General features: G+C 45.0%; 1 protein-coding gene across 8 annotated transcripts in view; it reads right to left on the reverse strand.

Annotated features, from left to right (window-relative positions):
* Positions 1 to 23,493, reverse strand: part of LOC309331117 (protein CEPU-1) — a 797,868-nt gene that overhangs the window by 138,652 nt on the left and 635,723 nt on the right. For all 8 annotated transcript variants that reach the window (XM_081843161.1, XM_081843160.1, XM_081843167.1 and 5 more), the window contains exon 3: positions 15,097 to 15,329. In XM_081843161.1, coding sequence (XP_081699287.1) covers positions 15,097 to 15,329 — 233 coding nt within the window. The remainder of the gene's footprint in view (positions 1 to 15,096; positions 15,330 to 23,493) is intronic.

Raw genomic sequence — 23,493 nt, forward strand, 5'->3', positions numbered from 1 at the left:
GCTGCAAACTGCATTTGACAAGGAGAACGGATGCGACTCAGCACTGGCAGCAGCACCATTACCCTTTGCTGCCAAAGTCTCCTCCATCCCACTGGTTTGTTATGTGTGACAAACTGTATTATGCAAGCACAAGGGGAAAATTCAGTAGTTTATGATTAAGTGAGCTTCTTCTACAGCTCAAGTGAGATGGAGGCTTGCGATTTTGTGCAGCAAGTCATTCCTCTGGCTTCAGCACTGATTCAGCGCAGTCGTGTTTTAAAACTGTTATTACTCAAGCTGCATTGACGCAGGGCACATGACGCAGGGCAGGTCCAAGCACACCGATGCATCCCTCCATCTATCACAGTGCCCAGGAGGACTTCCATGTTGGAATGGTGCAATCTCGCTGAAAGCATTCCCTCCAACATTCCTCTGATGAAAATGGGGGCATTTCCTAAGGAAAAGGATCATTCCAGGATCAAATCAGATCATTCCAGGATCAAATCAGAAACCAGGATGGCATCTCTAAATCAGGGACATCCCTGGAAAATAGGGACACTGTGAAAGAAGTGTCACCCCCCCCCACATACATACATTCATTCTAATAATCAAGATAATAACCATCCATATTATATAGTAATATTGCACAAGTATATTAAGAAACATTATTTTGCAAAATAGTATCTGAGTTATTAAGGTGTGTGATTGTTGCACAGAGAGAGAAAGGAAGTTGGAGAAGGCATTGCAATCCACTGACCCAAAGGTGGCCTTCTGGGAGTGGTTTGGTGTAGGGATACCAAAGAAGGATGTCTAAACACTGGAGTGATCAATCTATAGCTTTATTATAAGGAGGAGCAAACTTACAGTAAGTTATCCTGCTGGATCCCACTGCTGTTACAGACATGGCATGGACACTACAACAGGGAGAGGTCGTCATGCTGAGCAAACATTTGCACATTCTTTATACACAGAGCAGCATAAATCAGTTGGGCCAGACTCCCATCAGTTCACCAGTTCATCAATTCAAAGCTTACAGATAGCTTCCCATTCTGGGCCAAGAGACCAGCATCCCAAGGTCCACAGATAAGTGCAGCATCAAAGCAAGTCAATTAGCATATATCAAAGCAAGTGAATATAAACGTATATGAGTTCATTCTTGTAAAAACTTCCAATTAGTTTTGGGAAAAGATGGCACTTGCAGGCCTGCCAGAACATTTCATCTTTGGTTCAACACAGCTGGACAAAATATCCCCTTGCTTGTAATGTTGGGAGATTTAGGGCAGATAAAACATCGTACTTCTTCACACATCACATGTTTATATGTATTAAATTTGTATAACACCCTACATCTCAAATGATGGAATTTAGAATCATAGCATTGTAGAGTTGGAAGGGACCCTGAGGATCATGTAATCCAATGCAGAAATCTCAGCTAAAGCATCCATGGCAGATGGCCACCCAACCTCTCCTTAAAAACCTCCAAGGAAGGAGAGTCCACAACTTCCCGAGGGAGACCATTCCACTGTCCAACGGCTCTCACAGAATGTAGTGATGGCCATCAACCTGTGTGACTTTAAGGGAGGACTGGACAAACTGACTATATTTTGCCTCCACAGTTGGGGTCAGCAATGCTTCTCAATGCTGGGAACTGCAGGAGAGACTCCTGTGCTGGGTCCTGGTTGCAGGCTTCCCAGTTGGACATCTGGCTGGCCACTGGCCTGATTTGGCAGGATCTTCTAGTGACACTGCTTTGTGTATCTTGTCACAGCCATCTCTTGTCAGCCATAAGCAGTGTAATAAACCCTGTATATAATCTCTCTCTCTCTCTCTCTCTCTCTCTCTCTCTCTCTCTCTCTCACACACACACACACACACACACACACACACAAATGTCTTATCAGTATTCCAGGCCAGGAACACCACAGAATGGCCATTGCCACCCCAGCTTTCTGTACTTTCTGTCTCCTCCCTTCCCCAACCTCAGGCTAGGTAATTGCTAATTAATAATAACACTTAGCACTTTCCATTTTCAAAGCACTTTGCAGATATTAGATAATTAAACCTGCTGTGAGTCGGGCCAAGATTATTATCGCCAATGCACAGATGTTGATTGCCAGAGTGTAAAAGTGACTTGGATGTGTGTGTGTGTGTGTGTGTGTGTGTGGAATGGAGGGTCAACATTGAAGGCTGCCTGTGATGTCTGACCACCTAGTCCTGGGCTGGTGCCATACCACTTAGGCAAATCTTAGCAAAAAATGCAAAGGAATTTTAATTGCAAAACTTACACCACCACTCCCTGGCTCTCCTGCAGATCTTTTTCTGTTGAAGATCCTTAGTTAGTCTTAAAATTGATCAGGAAGAAATTCTACCATGTAGGATGAACACAGGAAGTAACAACTGGGTCGTGCAATTTCATCAGGAATTTAACAAGAATATCATGACATGGATGTCCCATTTGATGTCATTCTATGTGTCACAACCAGTTCTTCAGCAGTGGATGGCATGGGGGGATGACAGTGATCACTTGATCTCTGAGGTCCAGCTCCAAGGGCCTTCTGGTACTTCCCTTACCATGAGAAGTTAAGTTACCAGGAACCAGGCAGAGGGCCTTCTTGGCAGTGGTGCCCTCCCATCAGATGTCAAGGAGATAAAGAACTACATAGCTTTTAGACGACATCTGAAGGCAGCCTTGTAAAGGGAAATTTTAAATGTTTGATGTTTTATTATGTTTTTATGTGTTGGAACACGGGTGGCACTGTGGGTAAAACCTCAGTGCCTAGGACTTGCCGATCGCATGGTCGGCGGTTTGAATCCCTTGCGGCGGAGTGAGCACCCGTTGTTCGTTCCCAGCTCCTGCCCACCTAGCAGTTCGAAAGCACAATTAAGTGCAAGTAGATAAATAGGTACCGCTTTCTAGCGGGAAGGTAAACAACGTTCCGTGTGCTGCTCTGGTGCCGGTTCGCCGGAGCAGTTTCGTCACGCTGGCCACGTGACCCAGAAGTGTCTGCGGACAGCGCTGGCTCCCGGCCTCTAGAGTGAGATGAGCGCACAACCCTAGAGTCTGTCAAGACTGGCCCGTACGGGCAGGGGTACCTTTACCTTTACCTTTATGTGTTGGAAGCTGCCCAGAGTGGCTGGGGCAGGATATAAATATTTATTTGTTGTTGTTGTTAATATACCTCAGTGCTGAAGGAATAGCCACTTAGAGTGGCACATGGTTCATGAGGGCTGATGTTGACCTTTCCCCCTGACCCCTTCCACTAGCTTGCCTTTCACAACACATGACACATATCTTGGAGTTGCACAGCCAGACACATACCACAAACCCGTTAAGATGAAAGAATGAACAGAACAACAGCTTATACTCTACTAAGAAGTGTGATGTGCAAATCCAACAGAGGCAGCGTTATCAAAAGAGGCACACCCTCAGGATGCGCTCTGTCCTGCTACTGCAGGAGAAGACTGCTTAAATGAAAGGTAGCAGTTTAGTCTCCAGGGAGATTCTCAAATGTGGCAGCACCAGCATCAATGTATGTTATGTGCAGTGGGTGGTTTGAACGCATACCTAACAGCTCAGTGCCTTACAAGAAGAGAGCACCCAAAAATTGTTTTGATGGAAGATTCAGAACAGGGAAAATAAAGCACTACTTTTCATTTGGACTTCAGCTGCGATTCCTGTACTGCAGACTACAGTTCAATGATTTGTTCAGTGTATAGTTAAACTCTGGAACTCACTCCCACAAGGGGCAGTGATGGCCACCAATTTGGATGGTTTAAAAAGACAATTAGACACATTCATGGAAAAATAAGGGCATCAATGGCTACTAGTCACTTTGTTCTGTCTCCATGCCTGTAATTACCAGTTGTTGGGAGTCACAAGTAAGGGGAGCATGGGGCCAGCTTGTGGGATTCCCAGAGGCATCTGCTTGGGCATGGTAAGAAAAGGATGGGGCCTTTAGCCTGATCCAGCAGCCTATGCTTTGGGTGATCCTGTTGCTTCTTTTTTGGGGGGGGGTTAATGCGGTACTACAATGGGGTGAGCTCCTGTTGCTCAGTCCCTGCTCCTGCCACCCTAGCAGTTCGAAAGCACATCAAAGTGCAAGTAGATAAATAGGTACGGTTCCGGCGGGAAGGTAAATGGTATTTCTGTGCGCTGCTCTGGTTTGCCAGAAGTGGCTTAGTCATGCTGGCCACATGCTGGCCACATGACCCGGAAGCTGTACGCCGACTCTCTCGGCCAATAAAGCGAGATGAGCGCCGCACTGGACTAATGGTCAGAGGTCCCTTTACCTTTACCTTATGCCCTATGGTCAAGCATGAAGCTTGGAAGAGTCCTAGCCACTCCACAGAATGGAGGTACTTGTTAGGGTGCAAGTTGGAAACAGAAATTGCAGATGAATGGAGGTTGGGGAGAGCTAAGGGCAAGAAGACATGGGGCAGGAAAGCAGACCAGGCAAAATAATAATGTAAGAATTGCTTTCTGGAACAGGCCGATCACCCATCTAGTTGAGCCTCCTATCCTCACAGTGGCCAACCAGATGTCTGTAGAAAAACTGCTAGCCAGACCTGAGCACAAGAGCGCTCTCCACTCCTGTGGTTTCCAGCAATGGATATTCAAAGACATAATAAAAGACCCCATATGTGACAGATACTTATTTCCCCTTTGGCTTCTGTCATGCTTTCAGGGAGAGCTGCTTGCAGCATCTCCTGTTCAATGGATGCAAATTTTTTGCCCTCCCTCCCTCTCCCCAGCTTTGTATAGAGACACAGAGGGGGCTTCAAATAGCAGGAACAGCAGCAGGGGCTCACAAAGACAGAAGGATGAAGTCAGCAACTGCCAGGGACCCAGAAATTACATAGGTTAAGCTGAAAAGATGGGAGGCAGCAGGTGAAGGTGGCGCTGCTCAACATGGGGACATCTGTGGGAAGTCATTCAGAAAACTGACTTAGACAGCTGATACCGAATCTCTCTCGGAAGTGCACAAGCAGCCATCAGATGAAGGCACTTGGTTGTTACAACAGATAGTGGATTCAAAGATGCAAAGTGAGGAGAGGGAAGACAGTGAGGGGATACCCATTGCTAATTTCTGCAAATAATTAAATAAATATCCAACTGCCTCAGCAGAATTCATGGCAAATTGAAGATTCCTACTTAGGCAGAGCATCAAAGGAATTCTGAGGGTTGCCAAATTATAATTATAATTATTTTGTTTTTTTTTAAAAACCCCAAACCCAATAACTTAAAATCTTCCAAAATGCCAAAACCATCACCTTAAATCAGAGAGGAAATCCAAAAACCATAGCAAGCCACAAAGCCCAACAAGTTCCACAAATTCAAACAATCACATTTAAAAACAGCATAATGCTGACGTTAAAAGCACCAGGTTAAAAAAAATTATTATCTTTACCTGGTGCTGAAAATGCACTCCGTAGGTGGGAGGTGAGACTCTTTGGGGTAAAGCTTCCCCAAGCAGCACATTCCTTCAAAACCATGGTTTGAAAATTTTGCATTTTGTGGGAAGGGTGAGTAGTCTGAAGCAATACAGTCCAACCCCCTACCCAATTCTGTCGCGTGAGTATAATGCTGCTTTCAGCCAAGTTACACCACTGGTCCTTTCATGACAGTATTGCCTACTTTTTCACTGGAGATACAGGGATTTGAACTCAGGACCTCCTACATCCATGTGCCACATGATGATCCCACAGGAGCAAAGCATCACAAATGTTACGAAATGAAAATATATATTTAAAATTAACAGAGGTAACGAAAAGAGAAATTGACTCATCGTGTGCACCACAAGAAATCTGAAATACCTACAGAGCACACACCATGCCAGGGGAAGCCCCTCAGAGATGTGCAGCTAACTCTACCCTTCAGCAGCTGTGTCTGCTGCGCTGCACACAAGATGGAGCCTGCCTCTCGCTTGCTTCTGCTTCATCCTATTTCAGCAAGTGGCTAAGATTTTAGAGTTTTGTCTCTTCACCTGAGCGGCACAGTTGTGCCACCAAAGCAGACAGGTAATTAACTATCAAACAATGGCCAGGATTTAGAGATTAACTCAGGGCACAGAAGGAGTGGGAAAACTCATTTGGAGGAAACAAAAGGGGCGGGGTGATTAGTTTCCTCGGCCACAAAGGAAAGATCCAGATAGGGTCAGGGCCAGGGAAACCGATAAGAAGCCAGAAAGCACAAATATCCTCCCAGGTTCTTTTCTCCTTTTTTATGCACCCCTCCTCTTACCAGCATCTCATGCTAGAATTCCACAATTTTCTATCATGCAAATTCACGTGTCTAAGTGAGATTAAACTCCAGGGGGTGCCCAGAGTCCTTCACAAAGTCCATTTCCAGCCCTGAGATAAGGCGGACTTCCTTTAATGCATCTCACAAGGCACCGAGAATGTGTTGGGGAGCATTACAAATACAAATACAATCGTTTCTCCTTTTGTTTCTATTCTATTGACCCTGGGAACAGCCTTCCATGCATCCTAAACATTCTGCAGGTGGAGGGTGTGGGGAAACTACCCAAGAAGAGCGCGTACGCCTTTTTCAAGCTCAGAATCCAGTAACTTTGGTGGATTTGGGGGGACTCTGTATTTTGCTTATTCTCTGCTTTCTGGGCATTGGTTGTCTCAGCTACATCAGGGAAGCAGGATCGGGTCTAAGGATGCCAACACAGGCAAACTGTCAATAAGCAAATGTGCAAGTCAAGGAGGAGCCAATCATCATAGGATTGTAGGGCTGGAAGGGACTCCAAGGGTCATCTAGCCCAACTGCTTGCAATGTAGGAATGACAGCTAAAACATCCCTGACAGGTGGTCATCCAATGTCAGTTTAAAAATCTCCAACAAAGGAGAGCTCACCCACCTTCCAAGGTAGTCCATTCCACTGTCAAACAGCTCTTACTCTTATAAAATTCGGAATTTCCTTGCTTGTAATTTGAATCGATTGGTTCATTGAATCCACTTAAACAACAATCACTGCTCCAAGCAGTTTGTTTTGTTGGAGACCCTATTTGTCTATCTCAATAGCATTTGTGCCCCATTGGTTTTCTATACAACTCCCTCTCTCCCTCCCTGACTTTTCCCCCCTCCAAAAATCCCTTGGCTGCTCACTCCGCCTTCCTGTCAAAAAAGTACTACTTCACCCGTACTTAGGTTCTGTGTGGCACTTTTGCAAGACAAATTGACCTCCACACCCTTTGCAAAAGTTCCACTCTTTCAGACTTACATATATTACTGATGCAATATCATGGGGTTGTTGTAAATATTATGTGACATCACACATGAAGCACAGCCAATGGCTGCAGGGCATAGCCAGTTGCTATCCCTGAAATGGAACAACCTAAAAGGCAGAGTGTGCCAGCATGGGAGGGGGGTGCTTTGAGGGTCACCAATGTGGGGAAGGTACCACCCCCTGAGACCTTGCTTATGCCCCAAGCCTGGATGAATGCATGTTGTTTGATGGGTGAATATGGAATGGTGGTTATTGGCTGCTGGTGCCCCTGATAATGGAGGGCACCAGGGCCCTTTGGATGACAGCCAGGGTCTGCACTAGCCCAGGTGAGAGGTGGGCTGGGGTTCTTGGATGCTAGAATATTAAGCCTGCGTTCAGACAGCATTTTGTTCCATTTCCCCAACATTTCCTTACCTGATAATTTCTGCATTTTATGTGATCTTTCACAAGATTTAAAAGTTACTCCTGGAAATCTAGCAGAATCTAGTTTAGTGCTCATTTCCATGTTAATTCCTTTTAGAAACCCTCAATAATCCAGAAAGCTGGGGGAATCTTTGTGCTATAATTTCCCCAACATTTTCATGAATCATGCCATGTGATGAAATTTGGTCTCAAGACATTTGGGATAAGAAACAGCTAACTGGCTGGAAAGAATTTTATTGATGTAATATAGAGCCTTTTATTCTTGGTACTCCTTGGTACAAATTATTGCAGGAATAAATAATAATAATAATCACAGATTAGTGTGGAACAGGGCAGATAAGACTTGTGGATAGACACATGCAAAACTGACATGGACCAGAAAGAGACAAAAACTTCCTTCTACCTGTGCCCCAAGGTAACTGGATACAGGATTGCTGCCTTAGTGTCTTATAAGAGTTGAAAGGGTAAAATCATGTGACATGTTCACCCAGCTACATGGGCAGAATTTCTATCAGTCCTGCCATCACTGGGACTCTAAAGAAAATAGGATGGATACATATACAGGGGAAGAACTCCCTGTCCTTGGAGCCTCATCCCCAGAGGAAATGCTGCAAGCCCCAGGGCAGAATTTAATTGCTTGTTGAGGGTCCCCCTCATTATCTCACTTGCAGGAATTTGCCCAAAGGCCCTTTCCTATCCCTGAGGGAAGGATGCTACGGAGAGCTCTGTGGAATGGATCCCCATTACCTTTCTGCCTTTTGCTTTAGGTGTGTGACCACCTGGGCCCATAATTTGCCTTCAATGGCTCCACATATTATGCTGGAAGTCAATTCCATACAGACAGGTGGTTAACCTCAGCACTTTGCCCACCCCTAACAAATAAAATAAAATAAAAAGGCAAGAGGCAATGCAGAGATGAAAAAGCATTTCAATGATCAAAATGAGCTTGTAGAAGGTGAACAAAGCCTTGAAAAAGACATGGGCTGGTTGGATGAAGAAATGGGTGGGAGCTGGCCACAGCCTCAACTCTCCAAAACCAGGTGAATTACATCATGGATGGCCATCTGTCATGGATGCTTTAGCTGAGATTCCTGCAATGCAGGGGGTTGGACTAGATGACCCTTGGGGTCCCAACTCTACAATTCTGTGATTCTATGATTCTGTAGGGTGCTGAATCATCCTTCAGATGTTTCAAAGCCACTGACTGCAATCTTTGAGAATTCTTGGAAAATGGGTGAGATGGCAGACAACTACAGATGGGAATTTTGCCCCAGTTTTTAGAAGAGGGCAAAAGGCAGATTTGGGCAATGACAAGCTTCTCAGTCTGATGCCAATGCTGGACAAAATTCTGGATGAGATTTTTAAGCAGATAATCTGTGTCAGGAGCAACCGTCAGGACCGGGTACCTCCATGCAGCTGGATTGCTGGCAGTGGAAACCCCTTATAGACTTTTTGCATGGAATAAATCAGCTGATGATATCTGGGCTTAAGGACTGAAGATAAAGTGGATTTGTTGGATACCATCTTGGAGTGGGTGCATTAAATAATTTTCTACATATAGCTGACAGATGAAGAATATCAAGTTCTCTTTTTCTCTGGCTTGCTTGCTTGCTTTTCCCTTTCTCTCTCTCTTTTTATATTTGTGTTTTTATTTAGATTAGTTTTTCATACATGATAAAAAATTGATAATCTTTATATTCTTTTTCAGACTTTAATAAAATCTATCTAAAAATGGATTGCTGGCAGGGGTGGTGCTGCTAGTTACTAGGAGGAGTGGGAAAAGTTGACAGTGTGTGGGTTCAGTCAAACCCACATTTCTACTAGTGCACCAGCAGAGTGCTGAGCTCCCTGCTTCCCTGCCCTCTACCTCCCAGTAAGCAGCAGTGATGCTGCTGCTGCCAAGAGCCCAGACACACTGAGTCACCTCTCCCCCTCCATCACTCCTGACCTGTAGGCAAATGGGCATCTAGAAAACAATGCCTTGATTACTACATGCCAGCAGGTGTTTATAATGCCAGGGCAACTTTATCTCCTATTTGGCAGTTACTAGCCTGGAAAAGGGACGCGAGTGGTGCTGTGGTCTAAACCACAGAGCCTAGGGCTTGCCGATCAGAAGGTTGGCGGTTCGAATCCCCGCAATGGGGTGAGCTCCCGTTGATCGGTACCTGCTCCTGCCAACCTAGCAATTCAAAAGCACGTCAGAGTGCAAGTAGATAAATAGGTACTACTCCGGCGGGAAGGTAAACGATGTTTCCGTGCTGCTCTGGTTCGCCAGAAGTGGCTTAGTCATGCTGCCCACATGACCTGGAAGCTGTACACTGCCTCCCTCAGCCAATAAAGCGAGATGAGCGCCACAACCCCAGAGTCGTCCATGACTGGACCTAATGGTCAGGGGTCCCTTTACCTTTAGCCTGGAAAAGTTAATGGTCCAGGTAGTCAGGAACTCCATATATCTATTATATCTCTGTTTCAGAAACACGTTTTATCAGGTCTCCCATGGCAACTTGGTTGACAAGATGGTAAAATGTGGGCTGGACAACACTATTGTTAGATGGTCGAGCAACCACATCCAACAAATGCATCTTAATGGCTCTGAGTCAAACTGGAAGAAGGTCTGCAGTGGAGTGGTTGCTTCTCAAATCTGCAGAAGACACAAAGTCGGGAGGCATATCTAACAGACTAAATGATGGAATCAATATTAAGAATAATCTTCATGGGCTGGAACACTGGATAAATGTAATGTTCTGCATTTAGAGACGGACACACACACACACATGCGTCAATGACACAGCAAAGCACAGGCAGTGGGAAATCTGGCTTGACATTAGCCCATGTGAGCAGACTCTAAGTGTGGATTGCAAGCTGTGAGCAGCCAGCATGAGTGTTGCTGAGTTCTGTGACACTTCTCAAAAACTCAGCTCATAGCTGCAAATAGCTGGAGTGTCTCCCAAATTTGAAGACTCACAAATGGGTCTGTGGAATTTGGCGGGGGGGGGGGGGCAGTGGTGGTGGTGAGAATTTCAGCTCAGCCATAAATGCCCGCTCATAGACATTAGAGAATCATGCGGTGCACAGCCTGTCATTTCCTACACTGCAGATGGAGAGGTATATATTTGGAAAAAGTGAAAGCATATTATCAGACAATTTTGTTTCTCTTCTAGTATATCTTTAACTAAAAAGAACAAACACCATTATTTAGAAGTGATTGCAGGACAGACTACTGAAAAGTATGTTGCATCCATTTACAAGAGAACCAGGATGATGGAGTGAGTGGTTTGAGTGTCAGATGAGGATCTGGGAGTCCGGAGTTCAAATCCCTTCCTGGACATGAAGCTCACTGGGTGATTTTGGAGGCCAATAACTGCCTCTCAGCTTAACCTACCTCAAAGTGTTTCTGGGAATTAAGAGAGGAAAGGGAGGAAGAAACATGTACGCTATCTTGAGCTCCATGGAGGAAAAGATCAAAGATAAGTTCAATTTTAGAAAAAGACACAGAGCAAAAACTTCAGCAATCCATAAGAGGAGGTGGATGTGCTAGGGGTGATTTTTGAAATGAACCCTGGAGTATTTTACAAGCATAGTCCTATTTTCCTTTGTGAACTGTTGCAGCATGTGCTTTCTTCCATACCTGCCCACAGGCCACTACTGTGGCATTATTATTATTATTATTATTATTATTATTATTATTATTATTATTATCAATTCATAGAGTAATAACTTATTGCCTTCTTCCATATCTCCCTCAATCTGCTCAAGAGATGATAACAGTTCATTGACCAGCCTTTAAACACCCACAAACACTTGCAGAACTGCAAATACTCCAAATTCCAAATATTCACTTCCAAGACAGTTAAGAGAGACTTCCAGGTTGGATAGCAGGACACATCATCTCTTAACATAGCAATATCCTGTAAAGCAGAAGAACCTCAGGTGTGAGGCATGAATGTGACCCTTCAAGTCTCTCTATCTGGCCTTCAAGATACTTCCTAGCCACCCTCTCTCCCCAGGCCACACAACTCACTGGTGCTTCTTCACAGCCTCCTTCCCAATCTTTGAGAGATTTTGGGTCCTTGAACTCTGATCATTTTTCTTACTTGCTTGGATGGAGGATAGAGACCAGACTCCCCGTAGGTCCCTATTTTCCAGGGACAGAAGATTTACAGAAGCCATCCTGGTTTCTGATTTGGTCCCAGAATGTCCTGCTATTACTTAGGACATCCCTATTTTCATTGGAGAAATGTTGGAGGGTATGGAGTTATGCGACCCCTGAGCCAAGGAGATAAGTAGCTATACAGCGGTACCTCAGGTTAATAATAATAATAATAATAATAATAATAATAATAATAATAATAATAATAATAATTTATTATTTGTACCCCGCCCATCTGGCTGGGCCTCCCCAGCTACTCTGGGCAGCTTCCAAGAAACCAAAAATACACTAAAATATCACACATTAAAAACTTCCCGGAACAGGGCTGCCTTAAGATGTCTTCTGAATGTCAGGTAGTTATTTATCGCTTTGACATCTGGTGGGAGGGCGTTCCACAGGGCGGGCACCACTACCGAGAAGGCCCTCTGCCTGGTTCCCTGTAGCTTTGTTACAGGGACTTTATTCGTTCTGGAGGTCTGTTCTTAACTTGAAACTGTTCTTAACCTGAAGCACCACTTTAGCTAATGGGTCCTCCCGCTGCTGCTGCACCGCCGGAGCACAATTTCTATTCTCATCCTGAAGCAAAGTTCTTAACCCGAGTGTCAGAGTCACCCGTGGTCCCAGCTCACAAGAGACCAAAGTCCAGTCCGGCTTATGTACAAAAGTTTTTATTGAAGAACATTCTTAACTTCACAGCCGAGCTCCGTGACTCTACGTCTGTTACGCTTAGACCGCTGAAGTCCCCTCTGAGTCAGTCCCGCCTCTACACCAGTTTAAGAGGCTTGTACTGGTCCACCTCTTCCTCTCTTTCCTTTTCCACAGGGTCTTTCTGCCCCCCTGTGTTCTCTCCCTTCGGGACTCTCCAGAGGCTGAATCCTCTGGCGCCTCCTCCCCCCTCCTTCGGGCTTTGGGACCAGGCTCCTCCCCAGGACTCTCTTCACTTCCGCGCGCCTCCCATTTTGAACTTGGCGCGCGTACGTTGCTCCTGACCTTCCCTTCGACAGTTACACTGCCCTCGATACTACTTTCCTCCCCTTCCGGCAGGACGTCTTGCCCTGATCTCCTTCCCCTCTCTGCTTCCTGTTCTGCTCTTTCTGACACACTGGTCACTCCACCCCCTTCACTCCGTTCCGGCGGAGCAGCCGGTCCCGATCTCCAACTCCCACTGGGGGTTCCCCCTTTGTTTCCCTGCTCCTGACTGCTTCCCCCTCTAGCTCCCCTTGGCTTGACCAGAGGGGCTCCCTTTTGGGAGTCCTCCGATTCACTGGACGGACTCATGGACAATCTTGGGTCATTGTCGTCCTCTTCCTCGTCACCCTGGAATCCTTCCCCCTCGCTCTCTGTCTCCTCCCTCATCTGCGCCTCTCTCCCTGAACCCCTGACACCGAGGTACTATTTCTGGGTTAGTGGAGTCTGTAACCTGAAGCATCTGTAACCTGAGGTACCACTGTACAACCTTTAGAAGACATCTGAAGGCAACCCTGCATAGGTAAGTTTTTTAAAAATGTTTTCTTATGTTTTTATATATGTTGGTAGCCACCCAGAGTGGCTGGGGCAACCCAGTCAGATGGGTGGGGTATAAATAATACAATTACTACTACTACTACTACTACTACTACTATGGAATAAGATGTCCCTGTTTTCACTGGAGAAAAGTTGGAGGGTATGTAGAGAGGGTCATGTGAATTTTTGTAGAAAATATCGAACTGTACAAAAATAATAGTTACGTTAGTTTCTCCACCCACTTTTGCCTCTGGCCCTGTCCATGACTGGCAGGTATCCCAGAGAAGGTTGCCCAGAAGCAATACAGCCAGCGAAAGCTTCCCCATGCGAGCTGCAAATCTTTAGCTGCCATTATGTATTCCCTTCTTGAGGAAACCAGATGTCTTCCTTCCAGAAAACAGGATGAAATTAAGAGAAAACAACCACTGCAAACAGGCAAGATTGATTTTAAATACCAGAAGATATCAAGGGCTGGGGTCAGGAAACAAGGCACCAGCTTGAGGATGGATCCAATATAATTACACCTCCTCAGCTGCTTGATTGCAGCTTCAACATTTTCCCCCCTCCATGTGATTGACTTTGATTTAAGAAATCTGGACAGGTAATAAAAGTTTGCAAGATAAACAGAAAATGCATCCCTCTCTTTGATTTTGGGTTGTTTCATGGGCAGTGGAGATGGCGAAGGGAGGGGAGCGCCAGCTCTATTTATTTTTCCTTGATTGCTTTAAGAGGAAGAAAAAGAAGAGAAAAAGAGTCCTGGAATTTATTCTTTATTTTTTTTTTATTTTTGGTCTCCTATTCATTAGTCTGTCAATAACGCTCAGCCCCAACATATCGACAGCGGATTAGCTCAGGTCGGCTTGGTGTACAAGACCAATGCCTTTCTTAACCCAGCTTGTTTCCAAATCAATACACCCATCAGCATTTGAAAATTAGCCCAAGATGAGATTCCAATAGTCAAGCTACTGTGTCATGCTAAGATGGCTTCCAGCCAAATCCTAGAGAGATGGCTGATGGCAAATGGATTAGAATCCCCCGCAACATTAATTCTTGCCCAGAAGCCCCACTAGTGCACTAAGAGTGCAGCAATTCACAGACATCACACGTCCCCCTCACTCCCCAGCAAGGATGGGGGAGAAATGCAATTGAGTTGCCATTTAAAGGCGAACCAACCTAATTCACACTTTCTGAATCAATAGGTGAATTGAAAACCAGCCGCCCTTCAAAATTTGCACTTCAACAGATTTTGGCAATGCAGCAAACATGCATATCCTAGGGTAAGATGCGCATGCATTAGTGCAAATAACACATCAAAATGCACAATAATGGGTGAAATTGCTTTGCAGAAATGTGCATATATTAGGCAAAATTGTGTACTATTAGGAGTACATCTTAGGAGAAATTCGCACCAAAATGCTAATGGATTTTCACAAGGATTTCTATTTTTTTAAAAAATCACCAACTGATGTGTTAATGTGGAGAACTGAACCTACAATGGGAGAATAAGAAACTAAAATGGACAGATCCCCACACCCCCCTCTCACACACGCACTTTTTTTTTTCAGCCTGCACAATCCAAGCCACCATGCCCTTCAACTAGGCAAACAACTTTATATTTTGCACAGTCAAAATTAAGAGCAGCAAAACTAAGGAGCAGGGAAGTAAAACATGAAGGCTTCTGTTCTGGAGCGAAGATATTACATGGGTTGATTATTCTTCATGATTTTTATGCTTTCGCACCTTCAAGAACATGAGGACTAGAAACTCACTTTTCGCACAAAACTCTCAGGCTTCCCTGAGCCCCTACCTTGCACGATGAGATGGACCCGCGAAGTCTTGGGGTGATTGTCCGTCTGCACGGAGCAGGTGTAGGGCCCCTCATCATACACGTCCACCTCGTTTATCCGGATGGCATAGTCAGTCTTGGTGTTGGCGATTAGCTCCACTCGCGGATCCAAACACCACTTGTCATTGCCAGCATAGAGAATGCTGCTGCGGTTGAGCCAGGCTACCCGGGTCACTCGGTTATCCACAATGCACCTGGATTCAGAAAGAGAAAGGGGCAGAGATGGTCATCACCAGCATGTGGGCCTTTTGAGAGGCTGTTTTATATGATTTCCGACACTGTGCCTTTCCCCCCCTTCCCTTTTCTCCTTTTTTTAGCTTTGCTGTGAGAAGCATTTTCTCAGAGCCAGCACCTCCATTCTCCCAAGAGGGAGATGTCAGCACTTTACTTGGATCCAAGGGCTGCACTCTGGACATCTTCCTCCATCTAAAAATTTTAACCTTAACCCTCAGATCCATTCTGGCACTCCTCCAAAGGAAAGAATATCAATTATTTCAGAAGCACACACCTTCAAGCTCTTGTTAAGCTGCCCCTTTGGTACCCAGAAACCATTTTCAAGGAAGATCGCCCACCCTTCCCTGGCCATCTCAAAGCCTCCAGCCCATTCCCTTAATTTTCCCCATGCATGGTCACTGCCAGCATCCGCCACTAACTTCTCTGCAGTTCTTGCTTCTTCGAAAGTTCATGCAACTTTCCCCTGAACTTTCTGTTCTGTACAAATTAGGCTCCAAACATCTGAAAGAAAACCTCCATCCCCACCAACCCTCTCTGGTGCTAAGATCAGAAGGGAGGAGGGGTGCAATCTTGGTTGTTCCACCACCCTCAGAAGTGCAGGGAATGGTGGGTTGGGAGAGGGCTTTCTCTGTGACAACCCTCCCCCCAATTGTGGAACCTCCTCCCCACAGAGGTGCACCCAGATACCTCATTGTACAGCTGTTTCTGTATGTTAAAGATGTACCTTGGAGAGTTCTGTGGAAGCTACCTCTCATATTGGCTTTATACTGTTCTGTTCTGGTTAGGATAATTTTACTTGTGTATGTACTATGTACAGCGAACCTGCAATTTATCTATGTGATAGCAACCTTAGATGCACAGCTAATAAATAAATAAATGGAAACTAGAGAAAGCCTGCTGCAGAAAGAGCTTTTTGAGCCCTCCACCTTGCTTACAGGACTCTGAGGAGGTCATGCCAGGGCTTTCACGCAACCTTCTCAGAGCCCAGTAAGTGAGACAGAGGGTATGTCCTGCCCTGGACAGGAAGGGATGGTCAAACGGGGTGGAGATTCAGGGGTTTTCCACATGTTATTCATTTTTGCTTTTGCATGTGGACCCCTGGATTTGAACTGTTGTATAAACTGAAGACTGACTGCATTTAAAACTGTGTATTGACATGGGTGGTGCTGTGGGTTAAACCACAGAGCCTAGGACTTGCTGATCAGAAGGTCGGCGGTTCAGATCCCCGCGACGGGGTGAGCTCCTGTTGCTCGGTCCCTGCTCCTGCCAACCTAGCAGTTCGAAAGCACATCAAAGTGCAAGTAGATAAATAGGTACTGCTCGGGTGGGAAGGTAAACAGCGTTCCTGTGCACTGCTCTGGTTCACCAGAAGCCTCTTAGTCATGCTGGCCACATGACCCGGAAGCTATACGCCGGCTCCCTCGGCCAATAAAGTGAGATGAGCACCGCAACCCCAGAGTCGGCCATGACTGGACCTCATGGTCAGGGGTCCCTGTTAGGAAATCTGCCATATCAGGAGAAACTGGCCACTCTCCAGGCACCCGGCACGATCTCCTGGTGACCTCCCTGTCTGCATTCCCCGGCAGATGCAGGCTAGGTCGCGATCGGCGATCCTCCTCAACGTGAGAAGAACACACCGCTCTTCCCCCCCCCTCCCAGGTAGGGGGAAAGAGAGAGAGACAGAAATGTATTTACATGCCTTTATTTCTGTCTTTGCAGCATTACAGAGAAAACACGTCTGCTCTCATCAGAGTCCATCAGAAGAGAGTGAAAACTCCACCTCCTGTACTTCCTGTACAGGTCATATTACACTCTGAGCTAATTCCGGTGCTTTGCACTGAAAATAGACCCTCCCTCTGTTCCCACGGAACAGTTCCAACATTCCCATTATGTTTTGCTTCCAAGCCACCTGCTGCTCGCGGTCGCGTTGCATCCATATCATAACAGTCCCTTTAGCTTTTATTATACTCTTGTAACCAGGGGCGGGTGAATCTGCCAATTTCGGTCCCTCTCAGTTTCTCATTTTTCCAGACTTAGTTCAGTTCTCCACATTTCCACATCAGTTTGTGATTTAAGACAAAAAAACCCACACAATTCCTCGTGAAAATTTATCAGCTTGGTAGTGTGAATTTATCCTCACCTACACATTCCTGAATGCAATGTTGCCTAACACATAATTCTTTGCAAAGGCATTTTGTTTGTTACGTTCACTTATATATGAATTCATATATCCATATGCACGCTTCAGCCTAAGCATTTCTGTACACATTACTTGGCTGGAGAACTGCACTGCAAAATTCAGAGAAATGTGAATTTTAAAGAATGGCTGGATTTTGGTTCGCATACCCTGCTGGATAGTACAAATTAGATAGGTGCACTTTCAGATGTGAGCTGAACTGAATTTCTCAGACCATCCTTTGTTGTAACTCACCCTTGTATCTTATGGATCTTATGGTGAAGGATAGGTAATAAATCTCATAAATAGTTCAAAAAAATCTTCTATATATATTTGAAAAGTTTTCAAAACAGGTCTGCATTCTAATTACAGAAATCTAGGAAGTTACCTTATACCAGATTAGACCATTGGTCCATCTAGCTGTCTGCTCTGACTGGCAGCACCTATCCAGATTTCAGACAGAGTGTCATTCTCAGGTTTATCTGGAGATAAACCAGGGATTGAAACTGAGACCACCTGAATTTAAAGGAGATGCCCCACCACTGAGCAATTTCCCTTACCCATAAATCCACACTTACTAGGGAGATACCCTGCTGAACTTTGTGGGTTGTGCAACACAATCCTAAGTATGCTGGGTAGCTAAGGCTGACAGTTCCTCAACAGCAGGGATGAGGAAGCTGTGGCCCATCAGATGGTGTTGGGTTCCAGTTCCCACCAGCCCCTGCCAACATGGCCAAAGCTCAGGAATGATATGAGTAGATTGGATAGAATAAAGACTTATTTGAAACCACCATCCTCCTTTCCTCTGGCACTGTTAGATTCAGTGCATATCGCGTCAACATAAAATATACAGAAATCTCATTTCCATACAATCCAATTAAACAACAACAATAATAAAACATCCAGGACGTCAACATTTCCAGTGACAGTTTATTTCACGTCACTCCAAAGCACCGAGATCTGAATTGGAACTTTCATGTTCCCAATCAGAGGTGGGACTGGGGGATTTTTTTTTGTCAATTTCCAGCTGTTTCCAGTCACATTCAATGTACTGCAATCCCCAGCACATTTTTTTTCCAGATTTCCTCACTTGCATATCAACCACTTTGCAACCTCATTTCATGAGCGCTTTATCTGACGCATTTTGGATTTCTCACTTGTCCTTGATCCCAAATCTTGAATGGCACTATTAAACGGAGGCAGCGCATGCCGCCAAGGCATCTCATTTTGACAGCACCACCAACCCCCCTCCAGCAAGAAAGCTGGCCGAGAAGAGGCTCCCTTTAAAGCATGCTTTATGTTTAACAGCCCTCATAACTCAGAGGAAGAGCGATGTTAAAAGGCCAATGATGGGGGATAATGTCCAAACGTAAAACCTGCTCACGCTAAAGACAGAGTGTTTGTATTCCGTCCACTGCTTACTCCATTACGTCGTCGTCGACATCTTCTTTTTTTAACAGTGGTTGTGATACAAGCTGATTCCTGGGTTCCCAACTGATGGATCACCAAATATTATACAGATGTCACCCAACACAAGTAGAGCTAATGGACCGCACATCAGATTGCTGCAGTCAATGAACCAAGGCAAGTCCCCCACCATTTAGGAAAGAGGCACATCAACATTTCCAGGATACTACAAGGCCTTGCTTAATAGCGGTGCTTAATTGAGACTCAGCCTTGCACAGTTCCCATTCTTTTCAATAGGAATGGCACAGCACAGTGTCCTGGAAGATCACGAACCATGAACACCAAGTATGTATAAACAATACACAGATGCACAACTACCATGGATAGGAAGAGTGTGCATACACACACACACACACACACACACACACACACACACACATATACACACACACTGCCCATTCGACTGCGTTGCCCCAGCCACTCCGGGTGGCTTGCAACAAATTAAACACAGTACAGTATATAAACTCAAACATCACAAACTTCCCTATACAGGGCTGCTGGGGACTTGGCTAAGCAGACTCAGTGATTTCAACACAAATCCAGGGAAATGAGTTCATGTGTGGGGAGCCTCTGGGGATACAAGGAGAATATCATAGAATCATAGAGTTGGAAGCGACCACAAGGGCCATCAAGTCCAACCCCCTGCCAAGCAGGAAAATATAGCAAGGAGGTGCCCTCTCAAAGTAGCAGTGATAGGATTTTTTTATATATATATATATATATATATCCTTAAAATGCTTCTGGAAATGAATTGACAGCTAGCGCAACAATTTAAGAACAGGGTTTGTAGAGATGGAGAGATATGTCGTTACGATATATTTCTGACTGTGAAAGGAAAGAGGTGGGAAGTTTCTCATGCCAGTGAGAAGGATTTAAGAAAAAAATCTCTTTCGAGTTCCCCTTCTCTCTCCCCTTCTCCTCATGCCTGACCTTTGTGAAATGCTGAGGTCTGGGGACCTGTGGACAATAATGGAGGCAGACAGTGTGTAATCCAACCATTCCCTCCATCAAATGGGCATTTAAGTGCTTTTGAAAGGCAGCGGGGCACAGGCAACGCATGACGATGCAGTGAAATAAGTGTTTTCACCCTTCACAGCGTCTGGTCACACAATCTCCCCTTATCACATGGAGATGCTCCTCAAGGCCCCAAGATGCACAGAGCCAGGATGCCCACCCCACACCGGTCACAATCTCTTCTTAAAGCTCCAGAGTTAAGCACCAACACAAGGGTTAGTTTTTACTGTCCCCAGAAGGATAGTAGCCCAAGGTTTCAGTCACAGGGATCCTCTATGCTTCACTTTGAGCAAAAGACATGATGCCCAGTTTAGTTTGAATGGGGACTGAGTTGCTTGATATGTTTTCATTGTTGTCTTCCTTTTCCATTTTTTGGCAAACCACATAGAAATCCTGGACAAACCAAAAACAGTATGTAAATGCTTAAATTTATTTTATTTACTTATTTCGTAAAATGTACACACTGTTTGGTTGTAAAACAACAACAACAACAACAACAACAACAACAACAACAACAACAACAACAACAACAACAACAAAAACCACACCTCAAAGAGGTTTACAAAAAGATAAAACAATCAAATTATCAATAAAACAATTTAAAGTTTCAAAACATTAAAATAGCAATAGACTAAAAGCGAATTAAAACCCACATCAACTTTCTCAACATCTGGGTAGGCTTGCCAAAACAAGGATGTTTTTAGAAGGTAGTGAAAAGAGTATAGTGAAGGCACATGCCTGATATCAAGAGGCAGGGAGTTCCAAAGTGTAGGTGCTGCCAAACTAAAAGATGGAGCTCTTGCAAACGTGGAAGGGTTATTAGGTGGTACCTGTAACAGTGCCAGTTCTGCCAATCGAAGCAAAGGTGAATGCATAAATACACAGGTGACAAAGAACATCATTTGATTGGCCATAACTTCCTCTTAAGTCCTGGTATATGGAGACTCTCTCCAACAATGAAGAAAATACACTTTTCATATGCTCAGAGGAACAGTCATACATTTGCACTGTTTCAGTCTTTAGTTTCTTGACACTGAAAATATGCTGCCAAAGAGAGGTACTGAACAGCCTTTGATGGGTGTGACAGGAGCCCTTTTCCACACAAAGTTGCCCTAGGTATGCTTTAGACTATGATGTTCTGTACCTTGGCTACAACCAGACTGCAGAATTAGGGTCCTTGCTAGTTAACGGATCCACCTGCATTCACAAGACGCAATCTTTTACATATGCAAACACTTCCAATCATCAATCTCCGGTTGTGGCAACTGGCCAAAAGGATAACATTCAGGAAAAGACTGGTTGGTTTGCAATCACTGCTGTTTAAAAAGGGACAGGCAGGAAATGCATCAAGAACCCTGACATGTCGCAAACCCTCCTTGAGAACAATCATGCCTAATTTCAAGGGGAGGTGTCTTTCTTTGCATTTTGTGTGCTCCAAGTGGGGCCACAACACCAAATCAACCAGCTACAGAAGGTTGCAGGGTCTGCTTCCTTCTCTTTCTCTCCCCCCCCCCGTTTCCTCACCTCCCCCTTTTATTTTTGGCTCACTCCTGCCGGCTCAAATCCTGCTGTCAGCTTCCATGCAGCATACAAATCCCATTTCTTCCAGCAGGACTTAGCTGTGCATTAAACTGGGTGCAGGATTCCAGCTCCCCTTAACCACCTTATGCGCGCAAATCTTTCCAAGAGCTCTGTTGGCGCACCCGCTTGCGTTCCTCCGCTTCAAGGCTACCGCCGCCTGATCCTTGCCTTTCCTGACAGGATGAGCTCAAAACAGCTCAGCGAGTACTGTGCCTCTCGCCTCGCTCCCCAATCCCCTAGACCTCACTGCCTTTGGCAGCTGTGACGATGCAAACAACAGCAAGCTTAGAATCGGCCCTTGTTATGCTGAACTCTAGGAATCTCGAAGTCTTTTTACACACACACACACAGGGGGAGGCACACACTCACATGCACAGACAAAGATAGAGGTACAATCATAAAAAAAAAACATCCTTCTGCAGAGCCATGGCAACGAGGAGAAAGCGAGAGAAAGGCCAACAAGTAGTGTTTTGCGTCGGGAAATAAAAGGAGAAAAGTCACTCGCAAGAGAGTCAAGTCAGTCCAGGAAGAGGAACAAAGTGTTACAGAAGACGACTCTAACAGGTCTTGCTCATTCTTTAGAAATTTCTATAGAAAGCTTCCCTAACTGAACAACGGTTTTTAAGAACGAAACAATATGGTGTTACATGCTGCCCCAAACTCCAAAAAGCAAGAGACTCCAGGGATTCCAAGTACTTGCACGGGTTCAGGCTCCTGGTGTCTTAAGGATATGTGGCTTTATTTTCACATGTATACAACCTGAGCATGGGATGGAGGAAGGCCTCACAGCATTAGGTCCCCAACAGATCTTGCTTCTCCATTAGTTGCAGCCTTGGATCCAGCACAGAGCAAGCAGGTCTCTGTGTATCCAGCTTCCATTCTGCTCCTTAGCTCAGCTCTCACACACTGCATTGGCTATTGTCCTTTTATCTACCAGCCAGGTGATGGGGGCACCCATTAGCCTGGAGGGCACTGTCACTTAACTGTAGCTCTCTCAACCTGACTCCCTCGTTTGGGATGCTGCTGAGGACACTTAACTGGCCAGGTATGGTCACTATCTGACCAGTTCAACAACTGAACCCTCCATTAGATCTGAACATTCACTGGGTACCAAATACCAAGAACTGGAAGGGACTCAGGGCATCATCCAGAATAACCCCCGGGGGAAAAAAACTACAACAATACTGAAAGGCTTTGGAGGTAGCCACTCAGTTTGATCAGCCAGTTTAGATATAGGTCATTTGTTCTCCCATTCCATTGTGCCATTCTCCTTCTGCATTTCAGTGGATCAGATGGAGACAGTAAATGCATTCTTTTCTGTTGCTCAGTGAAGGCAGATCTGGGAATTTAGTCTAACTGGTTGTGATATCCATGTATGGCCTTAGCTAACAGGATATCAAGTGAGGGGCTCCTGTCAATCTGGGTCCTGCTAGACCTACAGATCCATCACACTTAGCAACTTCCACGCAGGCAGCAGTGGACCAGTTGGTACAGAATCCTACGTGGAACTTACTTATGAGTAAACATAATAAGATTGCACTGCTTTAACAAACAGCATTCACATACATTGTCTCGCCCATTTTTACAACAGCCTTGCAGGGGCAGGCCAGTATTATTAACCCCATGTTGCAGAAGGAGGGAACCAGTCTGAGGAAGTGATGGACATATAATCCCGGTAAGATCATTTTGTTTATTTTCTTACAGTGTTTTTATTCTGCCATTCAACATGCTTATATTGCACGGTGGCAGACACATTCAAAATAAAATGAAATGTACCAAAATTACCAAGAAACATAAATGTCATAAAAGCCTGACATTTCTTAAAAGCAAAAGAGTAAGCAGCAGTAGCAGAACAATAAACCACTAAAAGCAATTTGAGAACAAAA

Source organism: Podarcis erhardii (assembly GCF_964252035.2).
Source record: "Podarcis erhardii genome assembly, chromosome: 16".
In the NCBI taxonomy this organism is placed as follows: Eukaryota; Metazoa; Chordata; class Lepidosauria; order Squamata; family Lacertidae; genus Podarcis; species Podarcis erhardii.